Below are 19,794 nucleotides of genomic sequence, written 5' to 3' on the forward strand. Positions count from 1 at the left end.
ATGCTCGGCACATTCGCTCTTTTATTGCGCTGTAATTTTATTGTTTTCTCAATTTTATTAACTATCAACCACCTACTTAGGTCTCCGTTATAGTTGATCAATAATTTCCGTATATGGGGAATATATCATGCAATCGTGAACAGTTCTATTAGGTACACATGAATAAAATTGTACTAGAAAACTAATTGCCTTAGAGAAATAAACTTACAAAGAAAACTGTTTCAAACCAGAAAATTAGTTATTTATAAACGTTAAACGCACACTCGCATCTCTTATAAATTCTTCAAAGGAGTTTTGTTTTAAAAGCTTTGCGGGTAATTCGCTCTTTATGAAAACAAACAACGCCCTGTATCTTCACTGCCCACTGCCTGCACGGAACCTTGCTTAACTTTGTCTGCCTATTATAGTAAATTAGTCCCTTGCTTTATGTTTTACATTTTAGTACTGTTTGTTTTTCGACTCAAATAATTGATGATAATGAAATATCGTAAATGCTCATGTGTTTGTTGATTAAAACCTACCAAAACATATTTAAATAAAAATATATCCTTATTGATTAAAATAATACCACGAACGGTTAGTTGAGTTCTCAAAGAAACCTTGTAATAGATATCACTTTAACACCTCTTTTCAAAGTTTCTCGTAACTGAGCAACCAACCAACGCTTGTTGTTACTTAGCAACTGTGACCTAACAACTTTAATCGTCAGTATTTGTTATGTCCACTGTCTTCTTTAAAGTTTTTATAAAATTGTATTTATAAGGTATATTTATTCATACTTGGTAACATTGTGATTATTAAATGTGCAAAGATGGCATCCAACCGAATGATGTGCATTGCTCCAAATCAAGAAACCGAGAGAGAAGTTTTTGCGTGTCAGTGCGAATTGGGTCGAGAAAAGCTACTTACAGCCCCACCTTACAAACGAGTGGGTTCTCCGGCAGCTGATGAGAACAAGTCCCGGTACTCTACAGCACCGTGTATCAGAGACATCGACCAGTTCAAATGCCCCGTCAGCCACATCCTCGTCACCTTCAAGGCGCCCTTACATCCCAACGAAATATTCAACAAAGTCTTCCCAGCAACGACGCCTATTAAGTTCGTCAAACGCAAACTAGCTAAATTATTGAGCGTAACAAACAGCAACCTTTTACTAACAAAGAACAGAAATGTTCTGAAAGATACAAGCCTTCTGTCGGACCTCAAACCAGATCCTCTTGGCAATTTAACTATCGATGTATTTACGAAAAATTCTGACGATTTCTCTTTGTCGGCGATACCAAAAGAATCCTACGTCCATGAATTGCTTCACGCTGTATTACCGAAAAAGAAAGCTATGCCTTTTATAGCAATCAAGTTCAGAGTCAGAAATCAGAATACGACATTCACTCGTTCATACCACTCAATAATGAAAATCCACGAGATAAAGAAAAATCTAGGAGGTCTTTTCCAAATTGATCCTGATAGCATAGTATTGCTTCGAGGAGATAATCCTATCAAGGATCGAATGGCTCTAATGGATCTTGATTATGACAAATATGGAATAGCTGATGTTGAAATATACACAAAGAATAATGAGAAACTGAATTTAGATAAGTTGTATAGAGAAATGCCTTTTAACGATGTCCTAAGTGTGATGGTACCTTATGGCACTACACTAAAACAAATAAATGTAGAAATATTTTCTAAACCAATAAACAAACCCTTTTTAGGAGGATATAAAAATGTTTATACAGGTACATATTTATCAGGTCCTTAGGTCTATTCATTCTCTTACCTATGAAGGTGCATTACCAAAATGTTTGCTTTATCCCTATGTGATAGGTTCCTTTACGTTTTTATTTTCCTTTTCCAGGTACCGTCTATCATCATGCCTATACTCAGACACCGCAAAAACCAGAAAAGCTACCACCGGAGAGTAAAAATTGTAGAGACACCCAAACTGCGGAAGAAAAAGAGAAGATATATGTAAGTTCTTACTCCAGTACCCATAGCATAAACATATTGAACGGTCCGTTTATTATGCGTTCATGATTTTCTTCTACATTTGATTTATATATAATTTTCATTTCAGGACACAAATTACAGTCGTGCGACGCAAATGAACTGTGTACATGCGTATATCCCGAGTGTCTCGGACAGGATAGTCGTGCCTCAACCATATGAGACGTACGACGAAATGATAGCTCGCTTGAACCATGTGCATTTTGCTACTATCATACAACGAGCCTTTCGACACCACCAGTTCCGTCAGAAAGTATCCAGATGGCTGAAAGAGTGCATGTAAGTTAAACACTTTTACTAATCTGTTAGAGATTTTTATTATGTTTGTGTTATTGTAAACTTTTCTAAACTTTGATTACTCCTACTCAGTAACAAGCTCTGACCAAACTAGCTAGCTTTTTCAGCATTACAAACACGATCCATCCAATAGTTCATAGTACCTATAACAAACGGGCCTGTACCTATAGTTCACAGTTATTTTTTCACAGTGTAGATTTATTTCTGTAATAAGGTAAAATATTATGCCTATTTCAAATATTATACAGACGTGATTATTCATTGACAGATATATGATCGATATAGATATACTGCGAGCCCACCACTAGCTTATAAATTAGTTAGATTTAATAGCTAACACAAAAAAATCATTGTGTCCTCTTGCTCTTACTTCTTTTATTCCATGCGGTAATTAAATCCAAATATTATTGTGAATCATGTAGGGCAAAACTTAGTAAGTCATCACTTGCTTATTGAAGTATGATGATCATTTTCAATGACAATAAATTATATTTACAGGGAGAGAATAGAAAGAATGAAGGAAGAAGAGCGACTGGAGCGAGAAGCAATGGAACGCCGTCTTCGCAAGGACCTTGTTACTAGAACATTCCCTAAATCACGCGAAGACTTTGATCAACTGTACGCAATGGTAAGCCATGAATACATGATAATATAGCCATTGTTAGGAAATTATTTATGAAGTCCGGCGTAGTTTTATTTCTTAACGGTCTTGCCTTACTCTAAAATAAATAATGACGCTAACTACGAACTACTGGCTACTGCAGCTTGCCTGGGTCGAGGGTTCCAGTCTCATAAAAATCTTACTAGACAATTTGAAAAGAATATTCTTTTTTTAATATTAATAGTTCCCAATAATAATCATAGTAACTAGGACCTAAGTGCAACCACAAATTATAAAACTAGAGGTGTCCGGCGGAGGGTTCGAATTTTTTATGTTGTTGGCTATGATCAACGTGAGTTTAATTATATTGTGTTATTTTACGTTCTATCCTATGTCAAATTTAAGATGCAATTATACAACTTTGTTATCAGCTAAAGCCACGATTACCCTAGTTTCATCATTCTTACCTCTACTGGAAACATAGCTAATCCGAAGGTATTGGTCCATTTAAGAAATAAGTAATGTACCTACAACATAGGCTAACAAATAGTTGATCAACTGAGATACACAATGCCTGCCGAAAAGGACTGGACAACAAACTACTTCATCATTAACATTTTCATTTTTCAATTTCAGGTTGATCGTTGGAAACACGCTGAGATAGCAAGGATATCACAGTTACATTCAAAAGGTCCCAAAATAGCAGAATTTACATTGCTTTTAGACAAAGAAGTAGAATTGCTCCGATGTATTGAAGATTATAGAGTGAAGGTAAAGGAAGACAGTCGAAAACTCAAAGAACAACGTTTCTTGGAAGAGATATCTAAACCAGTCGCGTGGTACGGACGCAGCGGAAAATTAATAACAATGGAAACTATCGAAATACAAAAAGCTAGAAAACTCAAAGAGCTATACAACTCATTTTTACGTGACGACATGGCTGTTAAAGATCGCATGGAACTGCTGGTTGACATGAAATTTGCTCTACAAGAATTTCGTCATCCGTTAGCCGAAGAAATCATAACCCTGCTGGATCAAGAATGTGATCTCCTTGTCAGAAGATGCAATGCCCATCAACTAGAATTTCTGAGACGTAGAGTTGCTGGAAGCATATTTCGACTAATTGAAACGTCTGAACTCAATTCAGGTGTCACCAAAGACAAGGACACAAGAGAATATCAAAAGATGGAAAATAGTAGATTGCATTTATGTGAATTGTGTCATCAAGTGAAACCATACAGTGACTTCCCTATCAATACAAGAATGAGCGGTTTCCTGATCTGCAAATCTTGCTCTTGGAAAGATGTCAACGAACGTTTGTGGATAGACATGACACCGTACAGATTTATCCTAAGGGCCGTGCAACGTGACGAGCGGCGACGCAAGTGTTGGGGGTCTATAGCATTCGTCCTCCAGGAGAAAGATATCTTCTTCATAGTCGAAAAACTTTGGCATTCACATTCAGCAATAAGTGAATGCAATGATATTACTGAACTAAGGTTGTGTAGATGGAACGTAAACGAGGATTGGTCGCCGTGGAACTGTTTCTTGGTTACCGTACAAGAAATGAAAGCCCATTTGAAGCTTGAGGCTCCCGAGGAAGTTTATGACGAAGAGCTGGTACAGAAAGTGTGTACTAAACATAGGCTTGCAAAAGCAAACTTCGAACAACTGATGGCTGTCAACAAGCGATACACAGAGACGGGAGACTGGCAAGGCGTCCGAGCCCCCGCCATCGCTCGCGAGGTTGCAGTAGAGCCTGTCTAATACGTTTGTATGTTGTCTATGGTAATAGTTAATTTTAATCATGATTATTTATTTTAGTATCTAGTTTTTTACATGTCATTGTAGATTTTTTAATTGACTTACAAGACATATTATTGTAGTAGAACAGTACTTTACTAAAGCTTCATCAAATGTAGATTATGCTAGAGCTAAAATAATTAGATGGATTTTCTTTGTGATTATATCTTTGAGTAATCATGGTTTAAATATTATCGCAAGGAGATTAAACAACAGCTCATTGCGTATTTTATGTAGCTTTACATGTTGTGTAAATATATAATCACACGATTTCTTTAACATAATACAGGAACTAAGTCTGATAGATTTAACTATTTATTGCGATGATTCAAACGCTTTGAAATATTTAGGTTAATAGCAACAAGGCAATGATCGAAAAAGCGCAAAAACAAATACTTATATCAGCTCGGGCTTAATAAACTTTTATTATGTTTCATTATATATTATAGTTTTGTTCAATCAATTGTCTTACAATCATGTTATATCTATTAGAATTAGTCCATTGTTATACAGACATTTATTAACAAAAATATATTGTATTTAACTAATGTATCGTTTTATTGTTACTCTTGCTTCACATTCATAGATTTGTTTAAAAATAAAACAAGCAAGTTATTTAAATTGTCTTCTTTTAATAATTACACGTAATACTTTATAACATAATTACACATTACATATACAATAATAATTTCTCAAGATATCAAACTCTCGTGATAATAGTTTAAAACAACATTTCAAAACACAGGTGATAATAGGTGAAATTTCATAACGAAATGCACTTTAGAGCTACGTTTACTTCATACATACATAAATCAATAAATTACGTAAATATAAATTAGGCAATAGAATCATAGCTGTACAGTACAAGTAAATAATGAAAAAGGAAACCTCTGTCTTTTAAACAGAATACCCCGAAAGTTTAGTAATTTCTGTATAATAAGTTCAGTTACATACCCATTTAACTTAAAAAAATGTCTTATAAATTAAGTAAAGCTGTCAGAAATTGTCGTCACGGTAACGAAGAGCAGCCTAAGCTCCAAAGAAACTATAAACAGCGCCACACCTTTTTATTCTTTATTTATTTCACTTTTTATATTTGACTGGCTGGTTTCAAATAAACTGGCCGTTGTAGCCAAAACATCATCAATTATTATAATTTTTGGATTGTGAAAGTCAGCAAACAGCAGGCATTTCTGCAACTTGTGTAATATTATCATAATAATGTGGCGTAATAATAATTATAGGCATTCATGGAATCTGATTCTAATCAATCTCAACTTGTTACCAATCTGAAGTTGCAAGCAAAATTATGTCTGTATTTAAATTTTTGGCTAGAATAGTATTTATAGTTTATTTGAAGCATGACTCTGTTTGTCTTCAAAGTTGTTACGTCGCAGTTGCTTGTGTAGCAGAGCACTGCGCTACGTGTACGGAAAATATTGATTTATTGAAACTCGTTTTATAATCCCATAATTCGACAATCTTATTTCATGATATAAAAGTACCTAAATCCAAAAATGCGTCAACACATGAATATAAGAACTAATTTTACACAAACTCGATATAGGTAGGAATGAAGTTTTGTTATGATTGAGTAGAACTCTTAATTTGATATTTAGTGTTTCAAAGAGCCTATTGTGCCAGATATCAACAAAATCGAAGCTTTGTGAAAGACAACATTTCGTATAAGCCATCACAGAAACTAACTGTTCAACAATACTTAAAAAAACAACTAATGTAGCATTACCGGTTTTATTTTGTCCTTCTTGTCACGATCGGGTGACAGTTATAAAAAAAATATATTAACTTATAAACGTATTCGAATTTCATTTTAGAATAGATCTAAACTGCGATACTAGATAAAATTAAGTAATTTATGTGCCTTATGTTAAAACCCCTACATTTCAAAAATAAGAATATTTGTCTAATGGACATCAGTCAAGTTGTGAACAGGGAGTCTTTTGCAAACAAGTAATTGAATAAGGAAATAATCACCCCAACGTTGTCTAGTACTAAATCTGCTTAAAATCCAACATCATAAATTGTCCTATTTTTTTATAACTAAGCATAGATCATTCTCTCTTTTGCGAGCATTTGCCGAACTTAGTGTTTGTACATTGAATACCGTCCGGTGAGACGGTGATATTACGCGCTGTATAGTTAACGTGATCGACGCGCGTTACAACTCAATAACATTCGGACATAACCAACCGTAACTACTCTAATTTATTCAACAAAGACCGAACTATTGGTACTAGCTAAAATGTATTTACAATAAAGGATTGTGCCTCAATAGAACAATACTCTAATAATTTGTAACTCTCTGGGAGCAGTATAATACAAAAAAGTGCAGACACAATATTCACATAAAAGAATACATATCTATTATACACTTACTCGTCTATTTTTGCACTTTATATTGCCAGTTCAGTGGCTTAAACTCGGAATATCTCAATTTAATTAAGACTTCATAACCCATATCTATGTCGTCAACACAACTATCACCTTAACAGTCTGCGATTTTTATTTACAATATGATAGAGAAGGAAGAAATATCGATACAAAGAGAAGAGATATCTATATAATAGTAGCCGCGTGCTAACGAACGTCCACCACCTATCATAACGTTACGTTACGAATGGCATATACTATTGCTATGGTGTTCACAATATACAAGGATTTCTTTGATGTTTTGGTACGTATTTACAAGTCTTATAACAACGTTGACCTGAAGGCTCTCAGAATTACTAAACGCTTAGATTTATGTTAAGACACATATGCATGCACTAACAGAACCACGCGCCCCTCCGTCTGCCAACGAGAAGGCCACGTCGAAATCAACGCTTCTCAACACTAACCAATACACTACATAAACTCCATCGGTCAACAGAACAATAACAAATCTCAGTTTCTTTATTAAAGCACTCCCGCTACGTCAGTAGTCCACTTCGCGGGTAACCGGCCACATCGAACCACACCACGGTGCTAACTCGTGAAAACAAATAATTTGCTGATGATCATCGTGTCAATAGTACGCGATAACGTTAACTATATTAATATTAATCTAAAGTGTGTGATTTTAGAGTACAATCATCATGTCAATCGACACGATAATGATCTTTCAAAGCCTCAATCGAACCGGTGCCGATTACGCGTGTAATATCAGAGCATCCGTAAGACCCCGGCCTCGTCTCAGTGGTAGCCGTCGAGCTCCATGGAGCGGTCGGAGCTGGTGTTGGAGTAGTTGGAGTAGTTGTGCGCCATTGTGTTGAGCGACATGTCCTGCGGCACGTCGGCGGGCGGGCTGTAGGCGGCCTGCTCCTGCTCCGCGTCGCTCGCCTCCATAAACTCGATGATGCGCTGCGTGGCCTTCACGTGGGCCACTATCGCCGCCTCCGCCTGCAACGTGCACATACAACATACATCATTATGTTGCGGATTATTAAAGAATCCGACTATTGATAAAAACATCGACAAAATAAAACTGAACGCGAGAAATCTATTTCCGGACTTAATAACTACACCAATGAATTGATTAATACCAGTTAACATTCATAATGCATAATAGAGCAAGCTTGCGTTATCGCCTCATCTATCAATTTGTTTAAATGGCGAGAGAATAATAATATGATGGTCGGAATTTAATAGCGACGTTGGCCGCTAAAGTTCTTCGATTGGCCTCATTTCGCATCGCGAAATTGGTGTCGTCCGATAGCGGGAATAGGTAATCGAATGACCTAAATACGCACACTTGCGTCTGGACTACGAGCGGCAAGTTAATTAAATAATAATAATATCGTATGTTCTTCCATGAACAGACTTCTGCGGGCGAGATCGTAACATTATTGTATCAAATCATATAAAGCGGTCAATTTGAGGCTTTCGATTCGAAAGCTTATTTCAATCGTTACGAGTGAAATACTCGTAGGGACGCTCAGCTCAAAGAGGCTAGTCGAGATCGGAGCTCCAGTTCGTAGGTACGGACAGAACGATGGGAATCGGCGTCGTCGCGCCTTCATCTCGTTAGGCACCTTAATGTTCGTACAAAACTTCATCTTCAGAGAGACGGGCCGCTGACAATATTATGGTTTGTTTCCGACTTCGCTTTGATTTAGAGAGGGGTCCATAAGTAACAGCAACGCTTCAAAAAAAATACACAGAAAAGTATACATACGCTAGCGGTGAGTCCGAGGAAGGCGTAGTACTTCTTGAGCGTGGGCAGCAGCGGCGCGTAGTGCGGCACGCGCGCCCGCACGGCGGCCCCGCGCACGGCGGCGGCGTGGCCCAGCAGCAGCGCGGCGTACGCGCCCACCATGCTGTGCTCCATGTGCGCGCCCGCGCGAGCCAGCACTGCCAAACGACAATCAGTTACAGTATGTGCGTTATCATTTATTACACCTATGCCTCCTCCACATTAGACGTGCATCGCGAGAACTTCGCACGCCTGATGTGAGGTAAGGGAGGTCTTATAATATACTAGCTGACCCGCGCAACTTCGCTTGCGTCACATAAGAGAGAATGGGTAAAATTTTTCCCCGTTTTTGTAACATTTCTTATTGTTACTCTGCTCCTACTGGTCTTAGCGTGATGATATATAGCCTATAACCTTCGTCGATAAATAGGCTATCTAACACTGAAAGATTTTTTCAAATCGGACCAGTAGTTTCTGAGATTAGCGCGTTCAAACAAACAAACAAACAAACTCTTCAGCTTTATTATATTAGTATAGATAAATAATAAAAACTTAGTCCTAAAAATAAATTCAGCTTGTTAAGATATCATACAAAAGTAATTTTAACACAAACGATTTCATAGTTAACAGTACGGGTGTACGAATGGTAGATCAGCTATCTATGCAAGTATTTTGTCTCACCAAACATCTACGATATTTATAAGTCATCCCAGAACAGTGTGACCAGCATAACACAGTCTAAACAAAACTATTTGAAACACTATATATTTTCTTCAAATTAGTTTATTTACGTGCACTTTGGCGTCACACACTAGCTACTTTACCGATTAATATCTCAGTCATTTCTTGTTTCTTGAGTTTCCTAATTTTTAGGTAATAATAAGGTGCTTAATAAAACCACTGATGTGAGTTAGTCTACATCACCGATTATTTTTCGCATGATAATCTAAATTGGATCAACCACATTAATTTGCCGAAAAGATGGCCGTAAGTTTCTTGCTAGCTTTTCTCATAAGGCTCTTTTCCAAGCTAGTGGTAGATCTAGTAATTTTAACAAATATCGTATGTGTCTATATTTGACTTGAATTAATTAATTATTTAATTTTGGTTTTAACTCACATTTTGCGACAGTTTCATCGATATCGTCTTGCGATTTCTTGTCGTTAGTATCATCAGGCTTTCCGTCTAATAACGCGTCCGTGTTCTCTTCGGCTCGTCTGTAAAAATAAATACACATTAGACCTTTATTTTTTCACTTTACATGTTTAATCTGATGTATAAAAATATTCTTTAGCGTCAACAAACCAATAAATAAGTAGAATATAGATAGGTTATAGATTCACAATAGTATTTACGGCATGTATCTATAATTTTTTTGAATCTGTTGTCTTAATGCTGGACAAGGGACTCCTCCCAAACGAAGAGGTGAGTGTGAGGGTTAGGTAATAATTCTATTGTCAAATGAGCGGAACATACCTGGCCAGATCTTCTCGTTTATAAAACAGATCTACGATGAGATCCAATGCGCTAACGCTTCTAGAGATGACGTCATCCTCATTATCGATGCGTATGCGCACGTTCAGTAACCTCTGCGTGTTCGTCTCATTGTTTTGCACCAAGTTTATTAGTAGCAGTAGAACCTGCAAAGATTGAAATAAAATAATTAACAATGTACAACGGAAACGTGATATAGTATAGAATAGAATATCTACTATAAAGTGGTATCAAGTACTTACACAAACACTAAATTCAAAGTTTCTGTCATCAGGAATGAAGTTTCCTTGATTGTTTAAAATTATAAGACAAGTTTCCATCACCGCTTGCTGTTCACCAATCACTTGCGCCCCAAGAGATGCTGGAAAAGATTAAGGTACACGTGAATAACGATTACAGTTTAATTTTAAACTTTGCTGATAAGCATGCACCCGTGCGGGGAAGAAGTGTGGCGCGTAGTACGGACCACGAATCGGTGCGGGCTAGCGTCTTAGAAATTTTCTACAAGCGGTACGCCGCCGGCCCAGGTAACCATTCACTTTTACAGTCAATCAAACAAAATACACTTTTGGCCCCGGGGGTGAGTTTTTTCCTTACCGTGCGGCAACGGAGCTGTTAAATGCTTAAAACCATGCAAGACGTTCGTTTTAAATCTGAGTATGTGTATGTAGTAGTGCCCCTTAAACAGGTAAACGCTCCATGCTTTCACTCTCGTAATGCGAATGGACGCGTAATCATCACGACCGGTGAAAGATCACACGTAGGCATTACGTGCTCTAGGAGACGCGGAGGACTTAACTTCCTAATACGAGATCATTAGCTCAGAATTTATCAACGGAAAAACTCAGACATTCATATTAAGACATAAGTTTACGGCATGGCGTCGGCGTTCTCCTAAGATACTCCAAATTATTCCACTACTCGATGCTTGAAATTGGAATTTGTCGGTTCCTAGGCGACGAGCGGCAACACCCACGAGCTGAGCACGGCGCTCAGGAGACAAGCGGGACGGATACTCACTGGTGTTGTTGAAGGAGTGCGACAGGTTGAGCAGCACCTTGAGCGCGGGCAGCGCGGCGTCCAGCAGCGCGGCGCGCAGGCGGCGCGTGGTGCGGGCGGCGCGCACCCACGAGCTGAGCACGGCGCTCAGGAGACAAGCGGGACGGATACTCACTGGTGTTGTTGAAGGAGTGCGACAGGTTGAGCAGCACCTTGAGCGCGGGCAGCGCGGCGTCCAGCAGCGCGGCGCGCAGGCGGCGCGTGGTGCGGGCGGCGCGCACCCACGAGCTGAGCACGGCGCTCAGGAGACAAGCGGGACGGATACTCACTGGTGTTGTTGAAGGAGTGCGACAGGTTGAGCAGCACCTTGAGCGCGGGCAGCGCGGCGTCCAGCAGCGCGGCGCGCAGGCGGCGCGTGGTGCGGGCGGCGCGCACCCACGAGCTGAGCACGGCGCTCAGGAGACAAGCGGGACGGATACTCACTGGTGTTGTTGAAGGAGTGCGACAGGTTGAGCAGCACCTTGAGCGCGGGCAGCGCGGCGTCCAGCAGCGCGGCGCGCAGGCGGCGCGTGGTGCGGGCGGCGCGCACCCACGAGCTGAGCACGGCGCTCAGGAGACAAGCGGGACGGATACTCACTGGTGTTGTTGAAGGAGTGCGACAGGTTGAGCAGCACCTTGAGCGCGGGCAGCGCGGCGTCCAGCAGCGCGGCGCGCAGGCGGCGCGTGGTGCGGGCGGCGCGCACCCACGAGCTGAGCACGGCGCTCAGGAGACAAGCGGGACGGATACTCACTGGTGTTGTTGAAGGAGTGCGACAGGTTGAGCAGCACCTTGAGCGCGGGCAGCGCGGCGTCCAGCAGCGCGGCGCGCAGGCGGCGCGTGGTGCGGGCGGCGCGCACCCACGAGCTGAGCACGGCGCTCAGGAGACAAGCGGGACGGATACTCACTGGTGTTGTTGAAGGAGTGCGACAGGTTGAGCAGCACCTTGAGCGCGGGCAGCGCGGCGTCCAGCAGCGCGGCGCGCAGGCGGCGCGTGGTGCGGGCGGCGCGCACCCACGAGCTGAGCACGGCGCTCAGGAGACAAGCGGGACGGATACTCACTGGTGTTGTTGAAGGAGTGCGACAGGTTGAGCAGCACCTTGAGCGCGGGCAGCGCGGCGTCCAGCAGCGCGGCGCGCAGGCGGCGCGTGGTGCGGGCGGCGCGCACCCACGAGCTGAGCACGGCGCTCAGGAGACAAGCGGGACGGATACTCACTGGTGTTGTTGAAGGAGTGCGACAGGTTGAGCAGCACCTTGAGCGCGGGCAGCGCGGCGTCCAGCAGCGCGGCGCGCAGGCGGCGCGTGGTGCGGGCGGCGCGCACCCACGAGCTGAGCACGGCACCGATACCACGAGCCGCCATCCCGCCACCACCACCGCCACATAGGTACAGCTGGTTGTCTTCGTTCTGCTGCGTAACCTGCGACCACCCGATACGATAAGTATGCTGAGTGAGCTTATGAACTTAAGCGTTGGTGAAACTCGCTCACGTTACGGTCTTGTAAAATATCATGCATTTATCTTGTGTGAAATCTAGGTGTATGTAATATTATAACATGTCTATACACGGAGGTTTTCCTCGATTCGATTAAAGCTACGATTTTCTTACCATAAAAATAGACAAACGATTTAAAAACTAAGGACCTACGCAGGCGTACCTGCCCAGGTAACCTTTTGGATAGACCGAGATCGTTAGCGCATATAATCGTGTACTTACGTTTTCGAGAACTCGTAGGCATCTATCAACCTTTCTCAACACTTCGACATCAGTGGTTGTCCAGCTTTCGACAGGTGAGTCGAGCTTCGCCGCGCAATCTTGTATAGTGCGAACGATGTGATCGACTCCGCCTAGCACTCGCAATTCTTCTTTGAACCATTCGCCGGCACGTTTAGACGTCAGCGATAGTAACGTCTCCATGGCTAAGTGGCCCACCTGTAACATTGTAAAACATTAAAGCCGTGGGTCCTGCGCCTAACCTCTCTCTGGTCGTCGGTTTAGCCGTCTCATCAGACTATGAGAGTGTACCTGTGTATTATGCACACACTTGGCCACAATCATTTTTTTGAAAGTGGCCGCCGTAACCGAAATCCGCCAGAACACCATTATAATGTCTATATGCAAAGTGTTGCCAAATATTAACTACACTATGTTACTAACCAATGATTCTGCCGGAATTTGTATAAGTTTGAAAATGAACATTAACACTAATTTAGGTCTATAGAAACATAACAGAGATTCTTCAAAAAAACATAAACATATAATGATTTAATCACTGTTACGTGTGAATCAATTACCATTTTCCTCTTTAAAAGAAAGCTACACGACTACTTACTGTAATATTCTCCAAGTCAAGATGTTGCGCTTTTCCTTGGCTTTTTATTTCAGCACATAGTTCCCGCACTCTTTCTTGTGTTTTAGTTAACTGCGCCGAAGTTAAACCGCAATCGTCCAACGCATTCCTAAAAATACAAATAGTATTAAATAATAATCCAATTGAAAGCTAGCGAAAGGAGGCCAAAAATAAGTCCTCTTTTCGGATCCCTTAAGACTCAGCATAATAATTGTCATAGAACAGATTATGAACAACTCAATGTGTACTAACTTGTGTGATGCATCTGATTCAAGCAGGTTCAGCATAAGTTCGAGTGATTCTCGATCTAGATCCATATTTAGACGATCTTGAGACAGCACAAACATTACTGTAGCTGTACACAGACCCAAGCTCTGAAAATAAATATTTGTATAAATTCTTTGTCTATTTAAGTAATTATATTTAAAGATAAAATGTAATTAAAACCATTAACAATTATATAATTGACAAAAAATAAAGATATTAAGTAGTAGACAGAATGTTGAAGATTTAGGTCACCATCCTACACAACTTTCTAAAGTTCATATGAGTAGGGCTTACTTTCTAATTTCTTTGTGTAACTGAGAAGTCAGCAAAGTAGTCCCTTACAAAACTCATTAGGCACATAAAATAAAGCTAGTTTCTGTACAACAATTTGCTATGACACATTACATTATTAGTATTGAAACAATATGACCAGGTTATTTTTAGATTGCCCTTCATCATATTGATCCAATTTTATTCTTACATTGGAGTATGTATAAATTGCTTTTATTTTACCCTACTGCCCCAGATAAAGAGGTATCCCATTAAAACATTAAGAATGAATGAGTAACTTGTTTGATGCCAATGACGGTTTTAAGAGGAGCTATTGTTAAACGTGGCTTATGCAATGTACTAACTGCAAGAGGTTTGTTACAATTCATTTGTATCTGTGGATAATGGTATGGGTGCACATTTACCCAAACATTTATATAGTTGTTAAAGACACAATGTGTAGCCATTTGTTATTCCTATAAATAAATAAATTTATTTGTATTTCCTTGCACCAAATTCTAGCCAACAGTAAATAGACAGGATCAAGAGATAGACTTACCTGATCATTAGTGGCGTCATGCAACGCACTGAAGAACTTTTGCACAGTGCCGTGCGCCCGTAGATGCATACGGAACGCAGGCGCGGTACATTTGCTCGCCAATGTGATTGCAGACAGACACCTCGTCGATATTGGGTTGTTATTCTGTACACATAAGAACACTAGTTATACAAGAACAAGTCATAAAATTAAAATATACAGTTATCTACAGTGTCAATTAAATGAACACATTTGTTTACAAACAATAATGCCCTTGATAAAAAAACATAATTTGATTGTCTATTAATCTTAGATATTAGATTGTATAATTACCTGTAAAGAGTCTAGGAGATACTCCACATCGTCATTGAATTCTTGGAATTCACCAATTTCTTGTATTTGGTGAGCTTTCTTGACATTTCTTACAACTGTGTAGTACTGCAAAATAAATCTTGATAAGTATGTATGTACTCAAAACAAAACACTGTCAAACAATAAATTTATGTTATACAAAAATGGATGTCTGTAATTTATGTATTGGAAAACCAAGAGTAACAATACTCAAAATATGCAGTAAAATCTTAAAATATGTGAATTACCAGTTGAAAGTTCGTTATTTGGGTAACAAATGGTGAATAAATTATATCACTTAACTCATTAATAATAATTTACTAATGCATATTAAACTCTTAACTTGTTTATTTTTTTTTAATATATCTATATCCATTATCCTATGATGTATAAAAGGAAATATTACTACTTGACTTCATTATTCAATAAATGAGTCACAAGTACTTTGAAATGGAGATGAAAAATGCTTGAATCAATGTCCATGTATTATACTAAAAATAATTCCAGAATACAAAATAAATGGTAATATCACTTTAAACATTTGTCAAGAGTTATTGAATTATGGGCAGTATCATTCATATCGGGGATTGCCATTGGCCTAGTATCATTGCTATCAATATATGCTGATACATGAGATGAATATCACATAATACATACCTCTTTAGCATCCTTAGCACATCTGACACTAGTGTAGGGTCTGACAGCTTCAGTAGACTCAGGGTCATCCACTATGGGATCTGGAGGCCTATATCGAGTCACTCGAGTTAGTTCTTCGGACACTTGACCCACTTGATTCCTAGCTTCAGTATTCTCTGCAGGTTCGGGCCTCGGAGTTTCATTGCCTTTCTGAAAATATATATTTTATATCAATTAAAAAGTCAACTTACAATGCATTATTCAAGATAAGCTGTTAATTTTTTATAATTACTCAATGCAATAAGTGATTGAAATTGCCTTTACATTTTTAGATTCTAGACTTTACAAAAATAATGTACTTACATCATTTGCCCACTCATGTCTATACAAGTGTCGCCTCTTCCTTGCTGGCAGTGGTGAAGGATTATCATTGACCAGTGATTTGCTCTTAAATATTGACCCTTTCTTTTTAGTTATGACCAACTTGACACTAGGTTTATCATCATTCTGTAAATGATCTTCAGCATCACACACACCCCTGGGAGATTTAAACACATCATCTTGTGAATTCTTTTGTGGATCCTCCTCAAAATTCTCATTAGGGCAACTGTTGTATGCTGAATCAGAAGACTGTGTGTTAGCCTGTGAATAATTCGGAGTCTCAGGTGCTACTTCCTGAACACCTTCATTTATGTCTTCCTCCTGGCTCATTTCTTCATTACTTACAGTTGGCTCTACAAAGTCATCTTCTTGGGGCATTGGTTCAATGGCATCATGCTCAGGACTTGAGTTTTTATTGTGCTTATGCTTATGTTTACGATGAAGCTTTACCTTATGGGTTTCACTCTTCCCACTGTCACTTCCACCAGACAAAATATCAATCAAGTCATTCTTCTCTACATTCATTTCAGTTTTCTCAATTCCTTGTTCAGATTCAGGATCGGGTGAGGTAATGGTAGCAGAAGCTTCACCAGCTGCCAAACTGTCATGCTTTTTCCTAGTCTTTCTAGTCTCCTTTTTAATATCACTAACAGTTTTAGTTCCATGCTTGTTAGGATAACCAGATGTGATGACATCCAAATAATCATCATTTTCACTATAATTTATGTTGGGCCTGTTCCTTCGAGATCTACCAGAGTTCTCTGGAGGTTTTGGTTCAGGTGGCAACTCATTTGGTTGAACTTCTAACCTTGGAGACTTTATTACTGAGCCAGTGGACTCCAGCTTAGCTAGCTGGGATTCAATATCATCCGCAGTTGAAACTTTATTTCTTGACTCTTTATCACTCTCATGGGCTGGTGACGCAAGAGTTTTATACAAATCATAAGCATCTGACCCAGGAAGTGGAGAACTATTTGGTTTCTTTAATGGCTCATCATCAGAATTTTTGTGGTGACGTTTATGGGACTTGTGTTCCTTTTTGTCCTTCTTCTTCTCTTTTTTGGTTTCTTGAGTCAGACCAGCACATTTAATGGTGATTTTAAGCCCTTCATGTTTGGGAGAACATATAGTTTCCATAGATGGGCTCTTTTTGTGATCTGAACCCACATCTGAATGTGTATCCATAGAGGAATGTCTATCAGAACCAGGAGATGTAAAACCTTCATTGGAATCAGTACTAACAATTCTTGATGTGCCCTTGGATATTCTTAGTACAATAGGAGGAGGTTTACGTTCCTCACTTGCATCTTTGCTAGTTGATGGGCTCATAACTTCAGTCTTCTCTGCCTTCACAACAGGTGGACTTGAGACTAATGGACTTGCTTTAGGTGATGGAACTTTTGGAGATGCTGCAGATGCAATTCTAGATTGAGTTGATTCATAGCGAGTGAATTCTGGAATTGGGCTGTTACTCCCATCTTCTGCATAATTTATTACTTTATCACGATTACGAACCAGGTAACGTTTATTTGGTGGTTGAGTATTCTCAGCAGGTGCTTCCTCTTTTCTCGAAGCCTTTGTGGCCACGGTACCTTTCTTAGATTTAGATTTTTCAGAATTGCGCCTAGGTAATTCTGGGGATGACGAATCTCTGTTATAAGCTCTACTTCTCTTAGTTGTTTTCTTTTCCTTGCTATGTGATGGATGTTCTGGCGACAATGGTGCTGCCGGTACAGGAGGGGCATAAGTAATTTGAGGTACTGGTGGGTAAATCTCAGCATTGCGAGATTTGAAGAATTTTTTAGGCTTTGGTGGTGGTTGTTCAGTTTCAACTGCTGGTACAGTCAATGGACTATTTTGATCTTGCACAGGTTTCTTTAAAATATTGTTTGAATATGCTGAAATATAATACGAAATTTATGTTTTAAACATGTGTAGTAAGTTACTCTGCATCATAGACAGATATAAACTTTATTCATTCAAACTATACAGCTTTGTTGAGCCAATGGCATGTTTATGTTCATTTGATATCTACTCTATAAGTGTTAGCATCAGGAACTTAAATTTAACTAGGAAATGTCAACTGAGTTAGCAATATTTCCGTTTGATCTGGACAAAACTAACTTTCACCAATTAATATATTATCTTAAGTTATCTAATGGGAATCTTGTTACTCAACAAAGATAAATGTAACTTAGAGTACATCAACTCAAGGTTGTTTATAAATGACGAATGTGTCAACGAACGTGCTTACCGTAAGGTGCGCTTCTAATCGACGTGAAGCTGGTAATTCCCCATTTCCCGACTGTGCCTGCTGAGCGAGCAGCTGTCGGGCAATTACTGTTTTCTCTAAATAGGGCACTGTCCAGTGGCACAGCCACGCTACCGCCACGGCCTCTTCCCCAGCGCGACATGCTGATAATTTCATCAAAAACGATGACACCTGCACCGATTCCCGTCTAATCAATCGCCTCAGCAAATGTCAAATTGAAAAACACATCCCGTTCCGAATAAGAGTTGAATTTATGAAGCACTTGAAAATTTTGCGATTTGCACTTCATGAAACATTACTTGACTTTCTTCAAACGAAATGAAAACACAACCCATAAAGATAACACACCCGCCATTTTTACGGGAGCCAAGTACTTTTCCCTCAGATGCACTTTTAGGCGTAATCAGTCGTCAAGGTCGTGTAACACGTTTTTTCAATTTTCATTACAATTACCGATTCTCTTTGAACATTTGAGGTAGATATTTAACGTTGATTTTAACATTAATAAATGACAAATAGGACACAAACTGCGATGTTGTCATCTCATAACACAAAAGACGCCATATTGGCTAAACAAGAAATGTTTTCAACAGCCAATAGGAAAGCGGAATACCAGCAACTAACCATAGAGATCTTTCCGACATAGGCTTTATTCCTTTTCATTCTGAATTAATTAACTAACATTTTGAATTATATTCTTAAATTGTATCTACGATTTATAATTTATTTTTAAAGTACCTTAATTATTTTACTAAGTTACAAAATGATACAAACATTAAAAAAGTACTAATTTAACATACACTTCAAAATGGCGTCGAACCATAGACAATGCAAGAAGCTGGAAAAAGGTAATCTTTTATCTTTTAAAATACTTGCGGGACCTTTAAAAAACAAGTGAATGATAGATAAAATAAATAAATAAATAAAACTCATAAAGTTGTATTTAATTGAGATGTTATAAATGCTATTCCTAGCAAGAGATGTGTCGCAATTTGGTAAAGAGTGAGAGTGAGCACAAAGTTGTTGTAGCTCTTAGGTCGGCTTTTTTGTCGTAGGTAGTAAGTTCATCGATGTATCACGTAGGTAATCATATATTATATGTTGTAGTGCAAAGTTTTTTCAATAATAATATTGATTTTAGTCATATATACTTTTTTGCACCATCAGAAAGTAGAGATTATATAAATAAATTAAATTAAAAAATATATTGAAATAGAAAGTAATAGTGATAAAAGTAACGAAATAACAAAAGTTGTAAATATTTTTATTACAACTTTGCGATTCAACTTTTAATGTAAGACCC

At 39.1% G+C, this 19,794-nt stretch overlaps 2 protein-coding genes across 2 annotated transcripts; one reads left to right on the top strand and one right to left on the bottom strand.

Moving 5' to 3' along the window:
- Positions 1–702: 702 nt before the first annotated feature.
- On the top strand, positions 703–5,295 carry LOC142976830 (IQ motif and ubiquitin-like domain-containing protein). Its single transcript, XM_076120403.1, has 5 exons — positions 703–1,736; positions 1,856–1,968; positions 2,075–2,283; positions 2,800–2,929; positions 3,539–5,295. The coding sequence occupies exons 1-5, from the start codon at positions 812–814 to the stop codon at positions 4,667–4,669; spliced, it is 2,508 nt and encodes an 835-aa protein (XP_075976518.1). The 5' UTR covers positions 703–811; the 3' UTR covers positions 4,670–5,295.
- A 22-nt stretch (positions 5,296–5,317) lies between these two features.
- LOC142976831 (uncharacterized) lies at positions 5,318–19,067 on the bottom strand. Its single transcript, XM_076120404.1, has 14 exons — positions 18,474–19,067; positions 16,202–18,117; positions 15,860–16,048; positions 15,185–15,289; positions 14,873–15,016; positions 14,029–14,150; positions 13,759–13,885; positions 13,143–13,358; positions 12,644–12,845; positions 10,634–10,752; positions 10,374–10,537; positions 10,017–10,114; positions 8,880–9,055; positions 5,318–8,104 (listed from the first exon to the last, which is right to left on the bottom strand). The coding sequence occupies exons 1-14, from the start codon at positions 18,631–18,633 to the stop codon at positions 7,898–7,900; spliced, it is 3,945 nt and encodes a 1,314-aa protein (XP_075976519.1). The 5' UTR covers positions 18,634–19,067; the 3' UTR covers positions 5,318–7,897.
- Positions 19,068–19,794: the final 727 nt, after the last annotated feature.

The sequence above is a fragment of the Anticarsia gemmatalis genome, chromosome 11, assembly GCF_050436995.1.
Source record: "Anticarsia gemmatalis isolate Benzon Research Colony breed Stoneville strain chromosome 11, ilAntGemm2 primary, whole genome shotgun sequence".
Taxonomy (NCBI): Eukaryota; Metazoa; Arthropoda; class Insecta; order Lepidoptera; family Erebidae; genus Anticarsia; species Anticarsia gemmatalis.

Coding starts and splice junctions, on each gene's coding strand:
- LOC142976830 (XM_076120403.1), top strand. CDS start 812: ATGGCATCCAACCGAATGATGTGCATTGCTCCAAATCAAGAAACCGAG. Junction 1,969..2,074: donor AAGAAAAAGAGAAGATATAT/GTAAGTTCTTAC, acceptor TTTTCATTTCAG/GACACAAATTACAGTCGTGC. Junction 2,930..3,538: donor TTGATCAACTGTACGCAATG/GTAAGCCATGAA, acceptor TTTCAATTTCAG/GTTGATCGTTGGAAACACGC.
- LOC142976831 (XM_076120404.1), bottom strand. CDS start 18,633: ATGTCGCGCTGGGGAAGAGGCCGTGGCGGTAGCGTGGCTGTGCCACTG. Junction 18,118..18,473: donor GATTAGAAGCGCACCTTACG/GTAAGCACGTTC, acceptor ATTATATTTCAG/CATATTCAAACAATATTTTA. Junction 9,056..10,016: donor CGATGAAACTGTCGCAAAAT/GTGAGTTAAAAC, acceptor GTCGTTTGGCAG/TGCTGGCTCGCGCGGGCGCG.